We start from the raw sequence: 25,784 nt of genomic DNA on the forward strand, positions 1-25,784 counted from the left end.
TTGCTGTGGATTTTACGTTCTTCAGATAGTTGTCGGCTTTGTGACAGGCTTATTCTTTGTGTAGTCACTTTCACTGTTCTCTTTACTGATGAATTACTGCATTGTGAGAATTTAATGTCATTGATACATTGTTTGCAGTAATTCAATAGGTGATGGTCCAAATATATTTAATATAGCTAACAAACAAACAAATGTCAAGATAACTACACTTGCAATATTTAGCAATGTTTCCTGCCTCATATTATTAGTCTGGTTTGTTTCTTAACCATATTTGTCTTGTACACTGAAGAAAAAAAATTATTTTTGATTTTACTAAAAAATAATAATTTTATCTTCATTTTAAACCTATATTTTTATTTGAACTTGTCAATGTTTTTTTATTTTTGATCAATTCAAATATAATGTGTAGATTCCAATATTCAAGTCTGTGATTGAGAAAATGGATAAGTCCTGTTAGTATTTAGCGTTCAGTTATGTTGTAATATTAATAAACTGTCTGCAGCTCGCACTGCACAAGTAGGAATATACTTGTTACTCCACTGGCATCAGCAAAGCTATTGCTCATTGGACGTAGCCTGATGAATCATAGTCTTTGTACGTGCAGCCATCCACAAACTAACCATAAGCTCTACACTTCAGCACAATGGTAACCATAAAATCTTCAATATAACAGAAACTCTTGTTAATGTTCAGTTATGTTTGACATTTGAAAGTATTTTCCTTCACTCAAAAACACATCAAATAACACTTAATTTCAACATTTACTTTCCTGATCCGGCCATATGCAAAGCATGCTGGGAACTAACAATCCACCGCCCAGTTTCAGTTAATGCAACAAAAATTATTGATGTAATCTCAACACAAATGGATTAAGTGAACTTCAATTTAAACACAAGGAAATTAAGGTAGGCGTATGACTAAATGTATAGCAATCATGTTGCTTTAGCTCATTTTGATTAAGTAATTTGAACAAGCAGCAAAATAATTATTTTCAGTATAGGGCATGAACACTTACTCTCTGTTGTCTAATTTTTACCAGGACTCTTCAGTCTCAGTATTGATTATGTTGACAAGCATATCAGCTGCTGACCCACTCACATCCCCTAAACCGTATCAATCGATTTCTATTGATTTGGAATATCCAATAGTGGGTAATTGATTGTTCCTGCCTATTACGTGGCTCACTTTCTTGATTTCAAATGGTCAATTACAACATTCTTAGGACAAATATATTTGTACAATGTACTGTTCACCCTTTTGATCTTTATTTTGCAATAATGTCTAGCTGACTGGACTTTCTCCATTACTTATCAATCCATGTCTGAGATCAATGATGTGAATAATAAAGACTAGACCAGATCTCCAACATAACCCTGTCTCCACTTTCTTTCATCCTAAACATCCGCCCATGTGGTAGCCAAAAGACAGGATGAGATAACCATCTTTCTAATCCATGTATTCATCTATCCCATACTTATTCATTCACTGAGTGAATTGTTTAATAGATTTGTTTTCCTGTTCTCTCTTGCATTTTTTGGAGGCTACTGACCAGAACTGCCCTGCATGTACTTCTTCAGCAGTTCTCTCTATCTGAAAGGGTGTGATCAGTTAGCTATTCTGATTTTACTTCCATCTATAACAGATGAGGAGAGAAACTATCCCGCTCCCTCGTTTTCTGTCTGGCCATCCTTTTTTTTTTACAGCACTTTTAAAGCAGCTTCTCAGAAGACAGCTGCTGACCTAAATGTGCAGCTCATGAATTTGTGCCTTAGTGAATAGAACATAAATATCAAAGCAGGACATTCCAGTGCTCACTTCTAAGGAAAATTCTTCATGTTCTCTCACTTAACATTACGTTTAAGCTCTTGTTCTTACAGCCCACTAATGATATAATCAAATGTCTGGGTAGCTGCTCTTCACGAGGTACTGCGCGTGTAAAGGTCCTTGAACAGCTGTGCTAAGACAAAAAGGGAAGAGCAGATGTATGATGAATATATGGAGGTATAGTTGGAGTCGTCAAAAGCACTGTTGCACCGTCACTGGCTGGGGTGCTGTTTTGGTCCTGCACCTGTTTTGGACTGTGCCTGGTTCACAGCTGCCACACTTTCACAAAGGGGCCACACCAGCCCCAGTTGTCTGTAAAATGTGTGCACGTGTTTGGATTTTCACTGACCCTCAAACGTCAGACCCCACTGCAAACATTCCAGATACAGGAAAGCTGGTTCGGCATGTATGTGTTTGTGGGGAATTAACCCACTGAGAGAGCTGACCCTCACTACTCCCCCTCACTTATCCCATATGAGAGTGATTGAGCATGCGGTGAACAGCTGTGAAGTCCCATGACCCTTTCACATAAAGACTATGTATGCATGCCGTACAGCATTATTTGTACACTCAATTCTATCGGACCTATTTTACTCCTCATAAACTAGATGCATGTGTCCTAAACCTCAGTGTTTAAAGCAGGACTTCCCAACCTTTCTGCTCAACCCAATTGGGTGATAGTTCACCCAAAAATGAAAACTCGGTCATCATTTACTCACCCTCATCATGTCATTCCAAAGCTGTATTGCTTACTTTCTTCTCTGGAACACAAAAGGAGATATTTCTAGTGAGGCTTGAGGCTGTAAAGTTTCAAATTGGAGGCAAAAGCACTTTTAAAGTACACTACCTATTAAAAGTTTGAGGTCAGTAAGACTTTTCAACAAAAAAAAAAAATGAATACATTTATTCAGCATGAACTTGATCAATGTGACAGTAAAAACATTCATAATGTTACAAATGATTTGTATTTTAAATAAATGCTGTTCCAGCAACGGATCAGCTTATTAAAATGATTCTGAATGATCATGCGACACTGAAGACTGGAGTAATGATGCTGAAAATTCAGCTTTGATCACAGGAATAAATTATATTATTTAAAATCTATAAATTATATTATTTTAAAATATAGAAAAAAAGTTATTTTAACAATATTTCACAATATTACAGTTTTTACTGTATTTTTTTAAATCAAATGAACGGAGTCTTGGTGAGCGTAAGAGACGCTCTTAATTTAGAAATGTTGTCATTATTTATTGATAATCCTCCACTACAGTGAGCTTTTAACTATTCTGACTGGATCATATATTCAGTGAGTTGAACATTGAGAATTGTGTAGAAACATTCAGAGTGGTTATTTAGTTGGTTATCTCGTTTTCTTTCCTAAATTGCTTTCCTGTGATTCACTTTTCATAATAAAACACATTGACGTATGAATGGACTTTACCTTTAGCAGTGATTTCTCCTTGTTATTGTATGTATTTTCATTATATGTGATGGTACGTTCACTGTTGAAAAGGCCTGCAAATACTTGCCTTGTGATCATAAGGTTGGTGACATGAGGGGATGAGTTCCCTTGGGGATGTTTTTTGAAGCACATCGTTTTTAAAAGAAAAAAAATGTTTTAGTCTCTTCTCTCAGGGAACTCATGACTGGTTACAGTTGTAGATGTTACATAATTGGTTGGCACGCCCAATGTTTTATCTAAAGTGAAACTGCCTCTGAAAATATTACATGAATCTCTAAAACTCCAGTGTGATTGAAGTACAGTATGACACAAGTTTTCAATTTAACACTAGCATGCATCCTTATGATTTATTCTACTAATTCATACTTTGCACGTGATGTCACAAGTACTGGCTGGCGAAGAACGTCGTTCTATAGCAACGAAACCCAGTAAACTAATCAAGGATCTTGCCAGGACGTCGCCAGTTTTAATATACAAAAGTTGGTGTTTTGAGGTGTAACGACATGCCAGATAGTTGTTGTGCTATTGGATGCACTATTATTCAGCATAATCGCGTTAAGAAAGTGCATGTGAACGCGCTCATTCCCCGAAAGTGAAAGTAGAAACGGACTGAGCTTTCAGCATCTGTCGCTGCATTAACGCCGCGTTCTCTCAGAGACGACGATGGATATAACAGTATAGCGACGACTATCTTAATTTACTGGCTTAATATTTATCTTGTGGACCTACATTAACTTTTTAAACAAGTTTTTGAAGCTGCTTTTGATTTTCACAGATGGCAGTGTTGTGCTGTTCGTAAACTAAAGACTGTTTTTAGGCCTATATAATTTTAGTGATATTATTCATATTTAGTAATTGTATTGTTTTTAGTGTTATTAGTGTCATTAAACGTTTTGTTAATGTGATATGGAAACAAAATACCCTCACTATATATTTGATTGTAGTATTGGCCATTTTGTGAGCGTTTGTTGCCCGCCAGGTATCCATGGCAGCAAAGTGACTGCAAAGTATGAATACTCATTTTACTCAATGCCTTATGCCGAGTTCACACTGCACGATTTTCAAAGTAGTCTGGTCACTGTTCTTTTCTCACTGCGCGACTATCTGGGGTATCATTCAGTTGTTGGTGTGTGCACACTGCACGATGGATCGGCGACAGGAGGTTTCACACTGCATGACTTTACAAAAGAAAGAATCACAGACAACTTCTGTCTGGTCTGCAAACTACGTTTCACAACCCGTGGCGTGAGAAGTGACAAGGAAATAACGCAAGATCACGCGTGCATGAGACCGAAATTGTTATTAAAAACGATAGGCTGCAAGAAGATTGCGATCCAAATGTCTGTGCGCTGATTTCCAGTGTAAAAGAGGGGGGGGGGAAACGATTATGCAGGAGGAAATGGTTTGGGAGACGAGGGGAGCAAGGATTGTGTGTTCTGCAAAGAGAGTTGGGGGTAATTAAATAATTTTGCAATGTGCTGCTGTTGCTGGTCAAGCAAATGTTTGTGTTGGATATAGTTGTAAATATATCTATTAAAATACTGATATTGTGGTCTATAACTCCTCCCTGAACATCCCACTGTCCTGTGTCTTGCGCTCTCATTCGCTGTAGGTCATCGCCGATGTAGTCTTCGGTCAGAACACATTCACACAGCAGGTTTGTGAATCGCCGCCAGGTCCAGATATTTAGCATGCCTCAGATTATCAAAGAGGTGATCTGAGAGAATTCATACTGCGGGATTGTCACTCAAGTGAACGAGCACAGATTTGCCGATGATTTCGGGCATTTGTCTGCGATTTCACAAAACTTCATTAAGTGTGAACTCTGCATTAGATATGCATGGCTGCACCGCTCTAAATCCCCATTCCATATACACTACCATTCAAAGGTTTGAGGTCAATAAGATTATTTTTTTTTTGCTCACCAGGGCTGCATTTGTTTGTTCAAAATTACAGTAAAAAACAGTAATATTGTATATATCAAATGTTATTACAATTTAAAACAACTTTTTATATTTGAATATATTTAAAGATTGTATTTAATCATTTGATGGTGAAGCTTAATTTTCAGCATCATTACTCTAGTCTTCAAAGTCACATGATCCTTTAGAAATCATTCTAACATGATGATTTGATGCTAAATGATTATTATTAATAATAATTCTTCACATTATTTTTTAATGTATCCTTGTTGAATAAAAGTATTAATTTCATTTCTCAAACAACTCTTGAATGAAAATGTGTGTATAGATATATATTTTTTTATGTTTTAGGTTTATATCAGCAGAATCATTATTTGTAATAGACATTTGAACACTTTGATGGTTGCTGCATTTCAAACTGTGAGGGAATTCCCATTCCCTATCCGACTGGCTGGCTTTTGTACTTTCCACGAGTCAGGGTGCCCAAGTTTTCATAGATTTTCCTGGAAACCAAGTTCATAGGCTGCTACATCAAGCTACGTTTTGCTAAGACAATTTGTGGCATGTAAACAATTTATCTTTTAAGCATCTGAATTTTTTTTTTGTCGTTCTCAGTTATAGCTGATTTCAGATTTCCCACCCTTATAATTAAATTATCATAATTATAATTTCCCGCCATCATAATTAACGAGGTTGTTTGTTTTATGTCCATCAGGTGGTTTCTTCCCATCTAAGTGGGTGGTTCTTGACCAGAATAATCTGCAAGTTGTACCAGACTTTATGCTGTTACTAGGGCTGCCCCAGACTAAAGAGTTTCCTATTCGACTAGTAGTCATTCATTTAAGCCATTAGTCGACTAATCACACGTTTATATTAAATTAATTACTTAAATATATACCAGGGGGTATACTAAACCACACTGAGTTTTCAATATATTAAGCCGTAATCTAAGCCTATTCCTCGCTCAAGCACGCACACCAAGCTTGCTGCAAAGCACCGGCAACAGTAATGATTATGAATGTGTCGGAAAAAATAGCAAGGAGACATTTCAATTATTTATTAATAAGCTAGTCTTTTCCTGAGTCAGTGTCAGCTTCAAAGAAGTAGATGATGCTGTCTCTCCATCTCCGCAGTATAGTGGACAAGTATTTAGAGAGAAATGCACCTTTCATACAGATTACATTATCAGAGAGTACTTGTTTGTTTATTTGTTTTGATTTGAATTGGTTGGTTTAAAAGTAGACATTTCAAGCTTTCTGTGGATATATTTCTCATGTCTGTTAGGCAAGTTGCCTATACACTGAGTTTCGGTTCATTTTTGTGATGCGCAGAAAGTGCATCCAGTTTGTTTTAAAAGCACTGTTTTAAAAGCCTCTTCTCACGACTAACGTTTAGTCTACTATTAGGGGGCAGCCCTAGCTGTTAGTCAAAGTCTATCTGTGGGACACTAGGTACAGGCCGGCAGGAGGCGGAAACTTACAGAGAAGCAAAAAACCATGAACACTGAGTCATGGGCTCTTGAAAAGAGTGTCACACAACAGGAATGTAAAAAAAACCATGACATTTCCGTTCCATGGTCTTTTTGTAGCACGTTTTTGTGACTTTTTATAAATGTATAAATAAAAGGAAGGCGTCTGAACCATGAGCAGGCGTTGAATGTGGAGTCTGTGCTGTGGAGAGAGTCAGTGGGTGAAGTGAGTAGGTGTGAACAGTGACGGACTGTGTAACACGGACACACTGGATGCTTTTGTGCGGGCTGGGCATGAGTGGGCACCAGCTAAACTAGTGTTTAAGAAACGAAGGAAAGAGTGTGAAGTTTATTTTGGACTGTCTATAGAGCCGCAGGGAGGGAGTATAGACACGAGGATGGGATGACTGTATGGTCATGTTTGGACAAAAAAATTAAATGTGAGATCTATGACATATTTTTCTAAACACCATGTCATCAAGTTAGATGCAATAAAGCAGGAACTAAAAACGACCTTTTCCATGTTAATTAGAGGTTTTGTTTGAAATCTGTGGCACTAAATCTAATCGGTGAAAGTTGGTTATGCTCTTGTCTTAGGCTGTAATGTTTGTCCAAATGTCATATGGACCACTTTTGCACACTTCTTGTTTTTATAGACACGTGTTAAACCAAACCCAGATGTTATGCAATCTATGCCCACAGATCATCTGCTTACAGAGGAATTTCTTGAGGAATACTTTGTTCATGTCGCTCTTCACAACGACGTCCGTGAAAAAGTTTTATTTACATATGGTTTACTCAATGCCATAGGGCCGATTGTTCGCATTAACCGAATGTTTTCCATCATTGACTGAATTTTCTTAGCAGTGGCGGAAAAGTCTAAAGGTCATCCGTCATTTTGATAGATTACAGTGAGGGTGATCTATTGTAACTTGTAACTTTAATTCCCACCCCTGTACAGTTGGTGGCGAGTGTGCAAATTAATCTCAATGCGTGATGTCTTTGTCCAGCCAGTGGCTTCAGTCACTGCAACATACAATTGCGAAGATGTCACGGCAGCTGAGTGTGAAAAGTTTCTTCAAATGGCCAAATTGTTGTGTTGTTGATAAAAGAGGTGAAGAAAGAGGGACTGATCCGGATGCGGCGGAGGATGAATGACAAACAACAGACAACGTTTATCAGTCACTGGCACAGGCAAACACACTTTAAGTCCATGCGGACCAAGAGGAAGGCTTGAGTCCAGGCAGATACAGATAGTCGATTGAGTTTTTATGCATTTTGTTGATATTTTAATAGTAATTGTGTTTTGTAATATTGAGTTGTTCAGTTCAGGCACAAACGTCCTGTTTTAGTGGCCTCTGCTGTCACTGCGGAAAAAAACAAACATTCGTCTGCTCCGTATGGTGTTGAACATGAAAAAAGAGATGGTCTCTGTTCATCTGTTCTCTTCATAAATAAATACATAACCCGACCGAGCTAAATGCATAATTTTGCCCCATATGCTTGTTCTGTACGTTCATTGTTAAAAATGTTAACGAAAACAAAAGCTGTTAAATGTCAGATCATTAAAATATGAATATTAAAACGACTGGTAATAGAATATAACATAAATTTTACGACCCTGTCCTTCAAAATAATGAACAATGAGAAAGTCTAACGCAACAACCACTGCGTGGGGCGTTTGTGTGGCAGACGTTTCGAACTCACATGACCCATTGATCATTTGGAACACAAACTGCCTAAAGCTTTTATCTTTTTTGAGGCTCGTGGCTAAGTGCGGTCTCAATGACTCACGTGGAGAAAGAAACCAAGTGGTACAAACCCAACCCTGTGATTCAGTGGAGAACATCCTCTTTCCATACTTACATTTTAAACAAGAATCACAAGTCTGTGTATATAAGATCTTTTGGTCAAGAAGCAAGCTTATATGGCTTGAAATAGGTGAATGTTGTACCCAGTGACGGTAGCTTTTGTAAGTAAAGTTTAAAAATACTGTTTCTTTTTTGCTTTAAAGGATTAGATCACCCAAAAATGGCTGTATGCAATGACATCGTACAGTAACCACAGACAGAAGGTCCAAATAGGACATTCATGCACCATAAAAGTAGTCTAAATGAATTCTTATGAGCTATATAAAAAACAAAACAAATTTACACTACCATTTTTTATATGTATATTTGAAAAGTCTCTTATTCTTAGCTAGGCTGCATTTATTTGAGCAAAAATACAGTAAAACAGAAACATTTTTAAAAATGAGTAGCTTTTTCTGTTTGACTTTTAAAATGTCAGTTATTTCTGTGATGGCAAAGCTTTATTACTCCAGTCTTCAGAGTCACACAACCCTTCAGAAATCATTCTAATATGCTGATTTGGTGCTCAAGAAAAAAATCTTACCATGTTAAAACCCTTTTTTTATATAAATAGAAAAAGATTTTTTTTTTGTAACATTATGAATGTCTTCACTGTCACTATTGATCATTTAAATAATGCATCCTTGCTGAATAAAAGTATTCATTTCTTAAAAAAAAACTGACCCCAAACTTTTGAATAATAATGTATTCCTTGAGTATGTATGTAATTTTGGCATTTAGGCTGGTATTATGAAATTAAGACCATTTATTTGAAGGTCATCATATTAATGCCTTTTTTAAATGCTAAATGGTTATGCTAAAAAAAAAATAATTCTAATACAGTTTCCACCTAACATAGTCACCATATGAAGTTTGACTGAGCCAGCCTTCCTACAATGGAATCTTGCTCGCAGAACAAAAGCGACCTTTGCTGGGCTCTTTTTTTAAGTGTTTTTCTCAGTTGGAGAGACTTCCCAGCTCTCAGCTAACTGATATGGTGGTATGTGTTTAAAACCCTCCTGCCAACCAATGATATTCCTAGTTTTCTTTCAGATTTGTTAAATGATAGTGCACATAGGTAAGAGGAGTCTGAGTGGAAAGAGTTCGACAAAGTAATGACGAAACGCAGTTTGCACATTTAGATGTATAAGTTTGTGATCAAAACTAATTTTAGCTGGACAATAACTTTATTCTAGAACTGCTGTAAAGACAAAACAATCTCTGTTACTTTAATTTCCTATTATCACTGCAAAGATGCTTTGAAACAGTCCATATCATTAAAAGCGCTATATAAATGAAAGGGACTTTGTGGTATATATTAAGGAAGTATAATACAAACAATGCCTAAAGGTCAGGAAGGACTTGGGATGCCTTGGTATGCTGTGACATCATTTATAGTCAGCTTTGGGAGGAAGTTTGTCCCCCAGACGTGGTTTACGAGAGAGTCCCGACCTTGGTGGGGAAGCCAAGCCACTGGCCGTTTCCTTTGGAAACACGCTGGCCCCCAGTGAAATGACCTGTGACTGCTCTGTCTCGGGCTTAAACTATTTTTGGTTTGAATTTGAACACCGCACAGAAAACAGTAGTCAGATTCGGAAGGTTCCGCGACACTTAAGCGAAATTAATTATGTGGTATGATGTCACTAGGAAAATAGTTTGACTAGGGCTTTGTTTTAGGTTTTTGGTGGTGAAAATTGCACATTACATGCTATAGATCAGTCCAGCTGCTGTTTCTTGGTTAATAATGGTGCACTTTGAGTTTTGCGTGCATCTGTGAGTGTTTGTGTGCATGCTTCCTTTGAGAGATTTGCAATTCATTATCCCCCTGAAGGGCACACATGACCAGAATGAAGCAGAATTGGCAACTCTTCAGTCCACTGGTCCCTGAAGTCCACGCAGGACGGCTGGCCATTCTGCTGACGTTGCTTCTAGCTGATCTGCTACAGGGTCAGCCTTCATTGACACAGATGTCTTATATAGACAAGAGCTTTTCTTTGTATTGCACCTTCATCTGACGTCACAGGATTCTAAACTTGGTGCTGTTGAAATCTTGAAGTGTTAAAGAGGGAGGAATCCCTCTCTTAATGTGATTTCTACCAGAATTTCTTACTTGTACATAAGATTGGTTTTATTGCAAAAGTTTTTCATAAAAATAAAATAAAATTGTGCTGAATGTAGATATTTTCCCTCTGAACCAGATCGAATAAGATTTAGACTAGCTGATTGATCCCATCCCTATGGAGAATATTTCATTGTTTGCCTGCATATATTTACCCTTTCCTGACATTTTAAAGGCTGTTTACACATCAGGTTTTCGTAATAAGATCATGTACGTGTCTTTCATGACAAGACAATGCCTATGAAATCCCTTCTTTTTTTGCAGGCTGTCATTTTACTTTATTATTATTATTATTTATTCATTTTTGATGCTGAAAAAGACAAACATTTATAGCTGTTTTATATATATATTTATTTATTTCTATTTGCATTAGATTGGATGCAAACTGGTCTTACTGCTGAGAAAAGTGCACCATTGTGTATTAGGAAATGCAGTAACGGATTCACTCTATGATGCTAATCGGATTCGCTTGCAAAAAAACGTGCTTCATTAAGACGCTCTTAATATTTCACTTCCTCACGTGGGGTCATTAAGGTTCAGCAGTTTTTCAAGGAGACCAGCTGGGAGTGTAGACCTCTGGTGTTTTTAGCACATCAGCACTGAATAGTTTACCCTGATCCGACCTGCATACCAGCATGCAAATCTTTTTTTTTTTATTCTCTTCAATAGTCTACTATGTCTCTGTACCCAATCATCAAATAGACAATTTTTACTTTTACAAATGGAAGTTAATACTTTTATTCAGTGTCTTCACCATGAGCACTGCATTTTTTAAAATTGTTTTAAATGTTTTTTGTTATTATAATTATGCTACTGGAAAAACTAATATGCTGGACACATTTGTTTTATTATTTTTATACTGACTTGCAGAACTTTAGCCATCTCTAGTGTGACTGAGTGTCTGTCATTGTGTATGTGTGAGTGTGTGATCAAGGTGTGCTGTGTCTGTGTGAATGGTCGTCTTTGTCCACAGAATGGCCTCTTTTAAGCATCATATCACAGACAGCAGTGAGTGCTTGTTAACTAAGGTTTCATTCTTCAGGCCTCTCTATCTGAATGAATATATTGTAACTGACCCGCGGTCAGAAAACTCAATAGAGAATCTGAGATTGAAACGGAACGCTGTGAATGCTGGCCCAATGTGCTTTCTGTCCTCTTTAGATCTCTTCATACAGCCATCTTACGTGCAGGGGAATTAAATTGTGGCTAAGCAAAAGCTTTTCCATTGAGGAAAACGTGGAAAAGTTTATTGCTCTTGAGCAAACATGATTTTGACCGTTTAAGGTGATGAGGCCGCCAGCTAGGTGTGCGTTACTGAGCGTGTTGTTCTTCTGAGGTTGTGTGCAAAGGCTTGGCTTTATGTTGAGTTATGAACTCTTTTCTAACGGCACAAGCGAGTGGAAAGTATTTGAGTGCTGACGGAAACATACAGACTCTCCGTCAGTGATAAAGACCGTCTTTGTGTGATTTAAGAGGTTTAAATGGGGATCATACATCATATTTGCAAGAAAAGTGAAGAACCTTTTTGTATTAGAGACACAGATCTGAGTGCTTGAATGTTTTAAAATGGTTTTAGAAAGACTAGATAATTGATAAGATAATTGATATTTTATTCAAATAAAACAAGTAAACAATAAAAATATATAATAAATTATATATTATGTATACGTATAGGTTACAGATATTTATCCAAAAATATAATTTTAGTGCAATGGTATTCTTTTGAAATTGTCCTATGGTAATACTACAGTGTATATGAATTAGTAATACATGAATACCTTGATATATATTAATAACCCTCACATTACTGATACCATTGATACCATTGTTTATCTACTATAAGGATTTTGAAGTATTAGACTTTTTTATTATTATTATTTTTTTTATTGTAGTAATGCATGATTTTGGTAGCAACCAGGCCTTATTAGTACATCATAAAAGTTAGTGTACATCTGAATAGCATTGCTTTTATAATTGGAACTGAAGTCACAAACGAGTTCCTTGCTTAGCCCAAATATGCTACCTTCTTTATCTCCTTAATTTTGCCCCCAGATTTATTTCACAGGAGAGAGGGAACTGCAATTTATGGGTAAAAGACGGGATTTGGAAACAATTTGGAGCTAGATTCAAACCTACAGATCTTAATGAATGTTTCAGAACATGTTCGTTAACCGCTAGACCACAACTCCATCTCAACTGGTTTAAAAAGTTGTATGCAGTTGTTTGGTAATGTTTTATAGCCACAAAAGATAGATTAATCTGATTCAGACAGAAACGAGCAGTTAAATTAATTGAACTCGCCCTATTGTGGTTTCCACCAAGCATAACAGTTGATTTTAAAGTGGCTGGAAAATTGGCAAGGTGGTGAAGTTTTATCCCAAGAATATACAGAATAGTGTAATCAGCTTGATCTGTTACTCTTATAAGGAATTAAAAAAGGGAAGAACAAATTTCACACTGTTTTTGAATTGGCAGCTTTTTGCCTGACTTTAAGAGGGGTTTACACTCAAACACCTGTAATTAAAGAGTTAGAGAACTATTGTTATAAAGTTTGTGTCTTTTGAGCTCCCTTTATTCAACACCGGTTGATTGACATCAGAGACATCTGAAAACCTTTAACTCGACCCCCAGCAGATAACGTGTGGAGAACTTGCATGTGAAATATGGTGGCAGTAATGCGGCTCATTGAACGTTAGCCCGAGGCTTCAGGGTGTAACGTGACGTCCCACCTCCCCAGCCGAGTCAGTTGACTGCAAAACATCAACAGAGACCAGTTTGTGGCAGTAGTTTCCGCGCTGAAGATCATGCTCACAGCAACAGAAAGACCAATGAGGTGCATGATATGACATGTCTAGTCGAACTCCTGCTGGAGGAACAGTCAGATTTTAGAGAGCACACATTTGCTGCCCCTGGCTATAGACCAGGGAAATGCTTACCAGGAAGTACAGTGACATATGTAAACTAGGGCTGGGCGATATGGAGCAAAAAATATATCTCGATATATTTTGCTATATCTCGATATACGATATTTATCTCGATATCTTTACAGGAAAAATAACCCAACAAAAACTAATGCAAAAACAAATATGCCAAATACCACAGTCTTTTTTTTTATTGGAGTGCAAAGAGGTAGGCAGTTCATGTAGTCCAAAGTGCTTCTGCGACATTTAAAAAAAAAAATCCCTGTATACAAAAATAATAATTGTATACAAATTAATTGCTGTTTACAAAAATAATTGCCACCTGTCCCTTTTTACCGGGATTGTCATCCTTTTTAATAACATGTGCCGGGAAATGTATCGTTTTCGAAAGGCTGTGTGAATGTTCAAACCATGGTTCAAACCGTGTAGCGTGCGCACGGCAGATAGGGAGAGAGCACCGTGTAGCGCGCGCACGCCAGAGAGGGACAGAGAGCGAGAGACCTTGCGTGTGTTTGCTAGTGTGCGTGTGTGCCTCAAGAAGTGCATGTAAGACAGCATTTAAGACGATCTTTTTAGACGAGTTCTGTAGCCTCCGGGCTAGTTGCGGGCGCCGCCATGTTGAATGAGACAACACGCGAGGGGAGGGGGAACAAAAGCAAGGAGGCGGGGGCGAGCACAGCGCAGAGAAGACAAAGCGGCGAAATCAGAATTAAATATAAACAATATATCGATATATACGATATGTCAAAATCCATATCGTGTTTAAAAATATCTCGATATATTTTAAATATCGAGATATCGCCCACCCCTAATGTAAACTTTTAAACTTTATTTGGGAAAAAAAGAGAACCTTATCAAGAATGGACTTTAGTTATAGGATTATAGAATTAACTTCAATAATAATAATGTATTTAATTTTAATGGGAGATATGTAGGGTGTCTTAAAGTGTAAATTTACTTTTAACTTGCATTATGCATGTAATGTTTACTTATTTTTTATTATTCACTTATCTGTTATTATTTTTTATAATCGAATTTCCAACTTCGATATGGTACCTTGAAAAATATCGATATTCAATACCATTTTCGATACCACAGGGAAAACTGCCATATATACCGCCAAACAGATAATTTATCTCATAATTTTTATTAGAACAGTTGAACTACATTTACAAAAAAAAGACAAGTAAACAGTAATACAATAAGAACAAATAAACAAATTGCAAACGATAGCACAAATATAAATAGAATAAAGAGACTAATGAAATAAACATGGCTTTACTTTTTCAGATGGGTCTAGTGTTCATGTAAGAAATAGGCTACTACAGAAATTAATCAAATGTAAAATAACACTGGATAGTCTTCATTGTAAAAATGAAATGCAGATTGATGCTTACAACTAAAGTTACAAAAGTTATACAGTCAAGAGCAGCGAGTGATTTTGTCTTTGGTTCAGCAGCAGGTTTATTAGGCTGCTGTCGCTTTAAGAGCTTATGCACAAATCCATACTGTGATGCGTGCAATTTATTTGTCAACTATTTACATTCCAAAACTGACTATTCCCTAGAGTACTCGGCAAGATAATTATGTTTACATAATTTTGTATGTTTTTGAACGTTTAATGCAATAATCCATGAAAAACTCTGTTTTCGCAAGGTTTAGTTGAAGGTGGTGGTCCTTCATCCAGCCAGAAATGTCTGTCAGGCAGGCTGAGATGCAAGCAGCTACCGTCGGACCATCAGGCTGGAATGAGAGGTAGAGGGAATGATCAGCGTAGCAGTGGCAGAAAGCCATGTTTCTGAATCACAGATCATAGTTATGTCATGTAGATGGAGAAGAGAAGTGGTACAAGCACTGAGCCCTGAGGCACCCCAGTAGCTAGATGTTGGGTCTTCACCCCTCCACTACACCCTGAACGACCTACCTGAGAGGTAAGACCTGAACCATTGTAGTGCGGTTCCCGAGATGCCCTTCGTCTTTAGGATTGACAGGAGGATCTGGTGGTTAACGGTGTCAAAGGCAGCAGACAGATCCAGCGGGATGAGAACTGATGATTTGGAAGCTGCTCTTGCCAGTCTCAGAGCTTCAATTACCGTGAGCAGGGCAGTCTAAGTTGAGTGTCCGCTTTTGAAACCAGACTGGTTGTTGTCCAGGAGGTTGTTCTCTGTAAGAAAGGAAGGGATCTGCTTGAAAACAAACTCGTTCAAGTGTCTTCGTGACGAATGGAAGAAGGGATACCGGTCTGTAATTTTCCAGTTTTGCTGGACTTAGAGTGGGTTTCTTAAGCAGTGGGGTTAACCGAGCCTTCTTAAATGCTGTGGGATAAGTAACAGTGTGAAGAGAGGTGTTTATGATGTGCGTGAGTGTGGGTACAACTGAGGAACAAATGGCTTGAAGTAGATTAGTGGGAATAGGATCAAGCGGACTGGTAGTAGGGCGAAGGAGTTGGAAAGGAGGAGTTTGGAGACTTCTGCCTCTGAAAGCAGAGAGAAGGAGGGTAGAATCTGTGTGTTAGTTGATAAGATGTGTGTGTCAGTTTGTGGTTTGGTAAATTGGCCGCTGATGGTGCTTGTTTTATTTATGAAGAATGTGGCAATCGTCCGCTGTTAGGGTTGATGAAAGAGGAGGAGGGTTGAGAAGAGAGGGTTTTGAAAAGCATGCGAAAGTCAGAAGATGTTGTTAATTTTGTAGTGATAGTAAGTCATTTTAGCAGTAGAGATATTAGCAGAGAAGGAAGAGAGGAGGGATTGATAAAGATCAAGGTGAGTAGGATCTTTCGATTTGCACCACTTCCTCTCTGCACCCCTGAGTTTAGAAAGATGTTCACGAAGAACATAAGATAACCAGGGGGCAGAGGGGATGGCGCGGGCCGGCCTGGAGGAAAGGGGGCAGAATTTGTCCAAGCAGGATGTCAAGTATGATCAGTTGCACTGTTAGTATCTAATGTTGAGAGCTGATCAGGTGGAGGAAGTGTGGATGAGACCAAAGAGGATAGGCGACAGGGTAAGAGTGAGCGTAGGTTTTGCCGAAAGATGACCTGTGGAGGAGTTTGTGTTTTGTTCTGAGGCAGGTTGAGGTTGAGCGTGAGGAGAAAGTGATCTAAGGTGTGCAGCGGAGTGGCCAGCGTATGGTCAGTGGAGCAGTAGCGGGTGTAAATAAGGTCTAATTGGTTACCTGATTGGTGAGTAGCCGCAGTAGATACTCGTTTGAGGTTGAATGAGGCAAGCAGGGTGTGGATATCAGCAGCCTGAGGTTTTTCTAGGTGGATGTTGAAGTCTCCAAGAACTACGAGAGGAGTACCATTCTCAGGGAAGGATGAGACTAGCACATCAAGCTCCTCCAGGAAACTGCCAAGTTGACCTGGTGGATGATAAACAACTACAAAATGGATTTAAATAGGCCTAGTGATGGTAATTGAATGCGATTCAAATGAGCTATTGTCACACAGAGGTGGTAAAGGATAAAATTTCCAATTGTTTTAGATGAGAAAACCAGTAACTCCACCCCTTCCGGTCAGGCGAGGGATATAAGAAAGTTAAGTTAGTGGAGAGAGCAGCAGATCTTGCAGTGTCCTCTGGTCTGATCCAGTTCTCTGTCAGGGCCATATTACTGTTATAAAATTCTAATACTGAATTTAATCATTTTATCACTGTGAGTGAAAAGTAGAGTGAGGCCCTTTTCTTCTAAAGAGATCTGAGTCCACTTTCAAAGCCAGTGAGACCGTGTGAAAGCATGCAGAATTGTGATCCTTTTCACTTTTGTTTCAGTTAATTGTTTGATTATTTTGAAGAGGACTCAATGATTGAGAGAATGAAAACTAGAAGTGAGTGTTAACGATTCAGATGAATGGCAGGTTTTACAGCGAATAAGAGCACTTGTTCTGTGCACAATTTGCATATTGCGTCAACTACTGTACATCCTGTTCAAACACAGTCAGCAGTCCAATTTAAAGCATATGTTATTTAGATTATTTAATTTAATATTTCAGTCACTGTGACTAAAAGGGTTGAGTATTTTCATAGCAATAATGTAATTTGAGTTTCCGACTCATCAGATAATGTGACCTTTTATGTGTGTATGGGTGGGTGGGATAATGGATGTATTATTGTGATATAATGCATAATCTAAGTAGTTCATCAGGTTTTGTAATCAGAATTATTCCGAGTAATTTATCATACAGGCTAATAGTTAGCCAGTTTAGTCTATGCCTTTCCCAGATGTTTACCTCAGCTGTTATCAAGTTTATAGATCCATTCCTCTCAGATTAGTGATTAAATATAGCTTTTTTGGGCTGTGCTACACAACTATACAAGTGTTAGCCCAAAAATGTAGCATATTTTTGTTTTCCTTTCCTTAGCTGACTTTAGGTTGGGGAAAGTCACATAAAGTCCAGCAGTGTGTGTGGCCCTAAAATGGGCTGCTTTTACTGATTGTGAGAGATTGTTTTTCTTACCTAGAAAGAGAATCATTGGAAAGGCTATATAAGCAAGGAATACAATTCATAACAATCTTTTGTTGATCATAATGGGAGCGATCTAATTTTGTTCTGGCTAAACTGAGTTGTTACTAACCAAAGATAATGAGTGCATAGGCTTAAGGGGGTGTTGAAGAGCTGCTTTTTCTGGCACCCTGTCTTGTGTGAGCGGCCTCTTGATAAATGTGCAGTGCTCTCTCTGCAGGCTGGAGGCTTTGCTGCAGTGATGCATTAGTGTGATTATGCAGAAGCAAAGTAATTGACCTGTTTAAAACTTTGGGGCAGCAGCACTAATTCCTCAATATTACGACACTGAAGAGTTTTATATAAAACCGTGCATTATGAGTTGTTTTATAGTTTATTCAATTCAGTTTATAAAGAAAAACATAATAATTGGGAAATATGATTGCATTTTAAAATAACTGTTTTCTATTTCTAATATATTTAGAAATATAATTTATTCCTTTGATGGCAAAGCTGGATTTTCAGCATCATTACTCCAATCTTCAGTGTCTGTCACATGATCCTTCAGAAATCATGCTGACAATTTTTGTATTTATATATAAGAGAATATAATAGAAAGAACTCTATAATAAAAAGTAATAATTTGTTAAAATATAAATATTTTTCAATATTATAAATATATGTAGCTGTCACTTTTTTATCAATTTAATGCATCTTTGTGGAATAAATATGAATTCCTTTAAAAAAAAAATCTATGCTGTTTTTGAAATGTAGTGTAACCTATAAAATGTATTTGTTACTTGTACAGAATGAAGAGTTTATTTTCCTTAGTTCCCAGCTCTATTTCTCTAAATTAGAGGCATTTTGTATTTAGAGAGGAATTGCAACTCGGTCAAGATATCATATGTGTCCCGTCCTCCCCTCTTCTGGGTCAGATTGCCCTGATGCAGGTACATGGCCTGTGCTAAAATAAACTAGGTCAAATTTGCTTCATGTGCCTTTTTTACAGATCCTGAGTGTAACATAATTACCAACCTCAATGGAATGATATTTCTGCCGTTATTTACTCCCCTTCATGTCATTCCAAACCAGTTGGACTGACTTTCATTATTCCGTGGAAGAAATTTTGACTCTTTTCCATGCAATGACAGTAAAGGGCTACTGATGATATCAAGTAGTCCTAGAGTATGTCTTCTGTCTTGTGACTAAATGATTCTTTTTTCCATATGGGTTTAGAACAACATGAGGGTGAGAAAATGATGACAGAGGTTTCATTTTTGGACAAACAATTATTTTAATCCGCATTAATTAGAAATTTGTGTTGCTTTGTTTGAACCATACATTCCTGTGAAAGATAAGATGAGTTATGTTGCAAGCTGTCTGAGACATGTTACAAAATGAAGACCATTCAGCCACTTATTAAAGAAAGAGTGGGGGAAGAAAGGATTAAAGAGAGGAGAGGAAAAATGTGATGAAACTGTTTCAAAACTCTTAAGCAACGTGTTTTTCCTCTTGGCATTTAGCAGATCCTGATGGAGCTCAGAATAGAAGATTGTGAGATAAAGGACATTGATATTAATTTCCTCTCTCTTTTTTTCCTCCAGGAGCAACGAAAGAGATTGGATCAGCTTTGACCAGGATGTGTATGAGACACAGAAGCATTGAGAACAAGCTCAAACTGTTCACCACGTATGACTTTCTTTTTTACTTCTTTTTTACACGTATTTACTTCTACTTTGTTTTTCATAAGCTGATTAGTTAAATTGGTAATGAAGATTATGTATTATACAATTCATTACCTGTATGGACAGCTTTAACTGTGTGTGTGTGTGTGTCTGTGTGTGTGTGTGTGTGTGTGTGTGTGTGTGTGTGTGTGTGTGTGTGTGTGTGTGTGTGTGTGTGTGTGTGTGTGTGTGTGTGTGTGTGTGTGTGTGTGTGTGTGTGTGTGTGTGTGTGTGTGTGTGTGTGTGTCTGTGTCTGTGTAGGGCTCTCATGGATAACTTGATCACTCCTCTGGAACTGAAAATTGAAGAGTGGAAGAAGGTTGCCAGTCAGCTGGATAAAGACCATGCCAAAGGTATCGGCCTCATTCCCTGTGTGATATAATCGGTATTCGACAGGTTTAGTATTTAATCTTTGTGTACAAAAAGTTGGCAGGAGGTAAAGTATCGTTTTAATCCTATAATGGAAGTGTTTCAAGCTAAGTAGGGTTGAATTCAAAGGAAGAGTTTACCTGAAAACAAAAAGTTGACTCGAGCTGAATAAAAAAAAAATTAACAAAGAAAAAGTTTACAATGAAGTCTTAAAGGGATAGTTCACCCAAATTTTTTTATTATTTCATGTTTTATTCACCGCCATGTCATTCCAAACCCATAAATCTTTGGTTAAAAACTTAGAAAATCAAAAAACTTCATATAGGCATCGTAAAATTAATTACATAAAATTAATCCATATGAATTGTAAGAAAATTAACCAGAGATTTTGTGGGTTTAGAATGACATGGGAGTGGGAAAATCATGATAGAATTTCCATTTTTAGGTGAACTATCCCTTTAAGAGTATAGTAGCAAAGATTATGATTGTTTTGGCACAAAAACTTGAAGTGGACCTCAGGGCAAAAAGTTGGATAAAAAAAAAATTGATTTCTCGATTTTAAACGATTCTCGTTTTTATGAGCTGATATCGTTTCTTAAATCACAAGAATCAATCTTTTAGTCTGCTGTTTTCAGGCGATGAATGAACAAAAATGTATGGCGTGCTTCACAAACGATAGTTTTTCTCGATAAAACGATATCAAGAGTTTGATAATGTTTATGCGCCAAACCGGAACGAAACTCATTTGAACCGCGTGCCACATGGACCATTTATCCGCTCGACTCGAGTCCAAACGCAAGGGAAAATTGATGAATCCATCAGCCGGAAACTGAAGCCTCGCGGGAGCAGCCATTGTAGCAGAACTTCACCTGCTGTTAGCAATCTATTGACTCCCATTCATTTTGGCGTCACTTTGACAGCGAATAACTTTACATCTGAGGCGTCCAACGACTTAATTTTTCCATTATTTATTTCTAAAGAAACACGACAATGTATAAAAGGCTCCATTACTTTGTATCTTACGTTATGGCCCCATAGAAGCCGTTTTTGTTAAAAATAGGCTAACGATTGCGTCATAACCACGCGACTTTATGTCGCACAATAGAGACAATACCGTATAGACCGGAGGAGAAGCTCGCAGGCAATCTTTTACTGTCTACGAGGCAATGGTGGGGACATAGAGGCATAAAGTCAAGGGAGAAGCCCATAAATAGAAGGTCCATAAAAGCAACGGGACAAAATATTTCAACAACGTTTTTGAGGTATTAGGTGATTCAGATTTGTCTTGCTACAGCTACTAGAAGATTTACAACTGTCAGACTGTCGTCACGCTCAGTTTGAGCCTGCGCAGTCGTTCAGCCATCAGACAGGAAGTGCAATAATCAGGCTCCAGTCTTCGTTGAAATCAATGGGGTCGCTGTGTCCATTTCTTTTACTGTCTATGTCCAAACGACAGCGCAGCGCGAGCTCACGCAGACGCGTTTACTCTGATCGGTCTCGGTCACGAGATCCAGTGAGAAGCGCCTGAATTCTGCGAAGAACACAAATTTCTCAGCGATTTAAACCAGTTTAAAGGCAGATGAAACAGCACTGACAAACAGGAGAAACACTGTGCGCAACGATACAGTCAGAATCTGAATTGAATCTGAACCCCCCCCCCCCCAAAAAAAAAAAAATATATATATATATATATCGCCACCCCTTTAAGAGCACCAGTGTCGGAAAACCTGTCCTATTAGCTGCACCCTGTTAATTATTAAATGGCTCTTAGCTCTGTGGGAGTCCCTCAGACAGTTATATCACAGCTCATAATGGATCATTTATTCATAAGAACAATCCATTATGTCATAAAATAGGCATTCAATCAGTTGCTTTGCAACTCGCCAGTAAATACGCAGCTACACCCACGCAATCTCCAACACGGCTGTCTGGGGTTGCTAAGGGGTCGTTTCGTTTGACATCATTGTGAATAATTTATAATCAGTGCTTGCTAAGGAAGGCAGAGTTATTGTTGCTCATATTTAAGGTTTGGGATTTGAACAACTGCCTTAATTACAATGTATCTTTTGCCTCCACCGAAGAGGCTAATGTTCTTTTCCTGCCCGTGTTTTTTTTGTTTGTTGTTTTTTTAGAATATAAGAAGGCACGTGCAGATATCAAGAAGAAATCTTCAGACACCATTAAACTGCAGAAGAAAGTTAAAAAAGGTAAGATCTGACCGCTTGGATAGGAAATCATTAAATGAAAGTCACAGAGGCTGAACACCTTGGGTAAATAATGTCTTAATAATGACCAGTAACCAAAGCATTTGAATTCGCCACTTAAGTAATAACATCGCTACGAGATCTAGTGAGAAGCGTTACAATTTCTTCGTTATTAACTGATCAAACAGCGCTGACGTGGAAACCAGGAGAAACATCGTTCCATGAATGAACTAGTTATAGGTTTTAAGTCCACAGATCATTCACCATGGATTTAATGTAGTAACACTAACTTGTAACCATGGAAGTTTGGCAGAAATATTAAAATGCTTTCAAGTACGTCAGACATCTTTTTCCAGCACTTCAAAACTCAAATGTTATATGTTATTTAAATGTTATTTTTAATGTGTCAAGTCAAGTCAAGTCAAGTCATCCTCATTTAAATAGCGCTTTTAACAATGTAGATTGTTTCAAAGCAGCTTTACAGAGATAAACATATAATTTAAGGTAACAGAGATTGGTTTGGTTTTATAGTGGCTCTTGAAAAATGTTTTTTCCAGCTAAAGTTAGTTTTGATTGATTCACTTCCGTCTAAATGATCATTTGTTATTAAATTAGGGGCCGCTAAGACGACACCGTTCTCTCTAAACAGACTTTAAACGTGAACCTGTGATAGACGATGATGGCGTTCACATGCGCATTAAGAATTGATTCTATGGTTATGTGCGTTTGAATATATGTGCGCAGGTTTGTAATTCCTTACAAACCATGCCTAAAACTACTTGTCTATAAATTTTGATGCAGAATTTTTATTTTATCTTATCACTTTGGGTAGGTACGCGAACCGAAAATCCCCTGGCAAACCAGTGGATATCACACAAGCAATGTGCAAACTTTGTCCAATGTGATAACCAAAACATTATTTGTTCATCCTTCAAAGATTACCCCCATTTATAAAACTAAAAGTTTCAAGATGTAGGAAAACTCACACTTATTTAAACATATTTTTTTCTTTTTATAAATAGGAAATTGCTATGGCATTTCTTTATTTTTGCTGTATCGAAAACGTACCGAACCGTGTCACCACTGTATCGTATCAAACCGAACCGTGAATTTTGTGAACCGTTACACCCCTATTAAAAATATACAAGAACAATAAAGACTTAATTGAGTAATATTTTATTATTTTAAAAAGTTTAGGAGTCTTTACATCAATAATGTCTCATATCTTTATGTACTAGTAATTCTATACAATAATATGTCAAATGCCGCAAGTCAAAAGACTAACTGGAACTTCTTTGCCAGTTTGCACACATTTCTTTGAAGGATGGTAAAAATATCGTCTGAATATTGATATCGAGATATTGAAAAAAAATATTGAGATATTCATTTTTGTCAATATCTCCCACCCCTAACACACACACACACACACACACACACACACACACACACACACACACACACACACACACACACACACACACACACACACACACACACACACACACACACACACACACACACACACTTTCTCAAATTACTGCCTCAGATCTCTTTGTCTGAACACAATAGGATATGCCCATGACTTCTGTTGACACCACACCTTGTGTTGTCATAATACCGTACCCTCTGTTGTCATGGTATCAAGCTTGGTGATCTTGGCCCTGGTCAAACTGCATTGTGCACACACCTTAAAAAATCTAGCCAAGAGTTAACCAAGTACTGTAATGGAATGATGAGGATATAGTTTTACCAACAAATCCAAATACACTTTTTATTTTTTTGGGAGAATCTCACATCACCTATAAAACATGTCAAGGTCATAATTCACCCCAAAATCAAAAGAAAAAAATAAATAGTTTGCATAAGGAAAATTAAGCTTGTTTGCAGAATCATCACATTCATCCTCAAATTTTTATTAAGGTAATGCAGAATAAAAATTGTATTGCAAAAATGGCAAGAATTACCAAAAAAAAAAAAATTCTGTTCATTACTTATATACTATCATAGTATTTTTAATTTTTAGTTTTAGTGATTTGTGCTTTTTTTTTTATTATTACTTAGATTTTTGTTATACTCATAGTTTGTTATACTGACGTGCACAAAATGGGAATCATTTTCCATCGGCAAGCAAAGATGGAGTCGGTGATCAAGACAAATGTCATGTTGCAATGTTGGAATTATTTCAGTTTTAAACCATGAAGGCAAACCAGTGGATATCACACAAGCAATGTGCAAACCTTGTCCAAGAGTAATACCAGTGGAGAAATCTCAAACACCAGTCAATTATCCACTATACAGATTTATTACTTTCTTTGATTTTAGTGTGTGGGCATGTTTGTGTGAGATTCAGCTTTGTGTATTAAATAGTTTACAGAGATTTTGAATAAGATTTGAATACTGTTGGCATCATTTTGAGAGTGGAGGAATCTGGCACCAGACGAGTTCTAGATGTGATGCATTGAATGCATGGAATAAAGGCGTTGAGAAAGATAGATGCGTATGCAGATGTGTTCTGTCATTATGGTGGGTGTCGTCTGCTTCAGCTGTGTGTGGGCAGCAGTAAGAGACTGAACAGTCATTCGCTGTTCACTTCTGCTCTGGTCTGTTTGTGGGGTCAAACACCCGCTGATCTATATTCTGCATCCACCCTCACTCAAACGCTTATTCAACATTTCCAGAGGATGTGATAAGTGACTTTTGAAACATCAGTTTTCAGTGTGCTCATACATGCAGTATAAATCATAAAATGACGAGTTAAATATGATGATCACCTAATATATATATATATATATATATATATATATATATATATATATATATATATATATATATATATATATATATATATAATTGATTTTTTTTTAAGAGATAAATTTATACTTTTATTCAGCAAGGATGGATTAAATTGAATCGAAAGTGACAGTAAATAATTGTACAAAATATTTATATTTCAACTAAATTCTGTTCTTTTGAACTTTCTATTCATCAAATAATTCTGGAAAATGTATCATGAATCCCAATAAAAAAATGAGATCCAGTTTCATAAAAAAAAATAGGTTTCTAAAAGGTGCTTTTATGCATGTTTCTGTAATTTGAGGAAATGAGCAGTTTTTGACAGAACATTGTCACCAGAATAGCTCATAGCTTAAGGCCACACAAACTCTCAGAGAGGAAAGAGATCCCCCATCCTTCCTTCAATTGGCATGTCATCTTTCCCAACATTGGGAAAACACCCTGTGGTCATACAGTCTCTTTCATATAGAAGGGTGCTGCGGCTGCACAATCTATCTTGTCTGGAATTTAGGAGTAATATGACCTTTGATCTGGTATCTTTTGGTTTAAGTCACTGATTTTGAAAACTGAAAAGCAAGATCTGTGTAATTAGGCTGGACATGTTCCCTCTCGCAAGATGTTTTTTTTCAAATTCACTAGTAACTCTTTAGCAGACTGTTTGTATCTCCTTGGTTTGATCAGTTTTGC

At 37.3% G+C, this 25,784-nt stretch overlaps 1 protein-coding gene across 6 annotated transcripts in view; it reads left to right on the top strand.

Moving 5' to 3' along the window:
* The window catches only part of mtss1 (MTSS I-BAR domain containing 1), a 64,636-nt gene that overhangs the window by 20,605 nt on the left and 18,247 nt on the right, over positions 1-25,784 (top strand). For all 6 annotated transcript variants that reach the window (XM_077197887.1, XM_077197886.1, XM_077197882.1 and 3 more), the window contains 3 exons: positions 19,612-19,696; positions 19,993-20,084; positions 22,233-22,307. In XM_077197887.1, the coding sequence (XP_077054002.1) occupies positions 19,612-19,696; positions 19,993-20,084; positions 22,233-22,307 (252 nt within the window). The remainder of the gene's footprint in view (positions 1-19,611; positions 19,697-19,992; positions 20,085-22,232; positions 22,308-25,784) is intronic.

Source organism: Siphateles boraxobius, unplaced genomic scaffold (genome assembly GCF_051911475.1).
Source record: "Siphateles boraxobius isolate OS27281-9 unplaced genomic scaffold, OSU_SipBor_1 41, whole genome shotgun sequence".
Classification (NCBI taxonomy): Eukaryota; Metazoa; Chordata; class Actinopteri; order Cypriniformes; family Leuciscidae; genus Siphateles; species Siphateles boraxobius.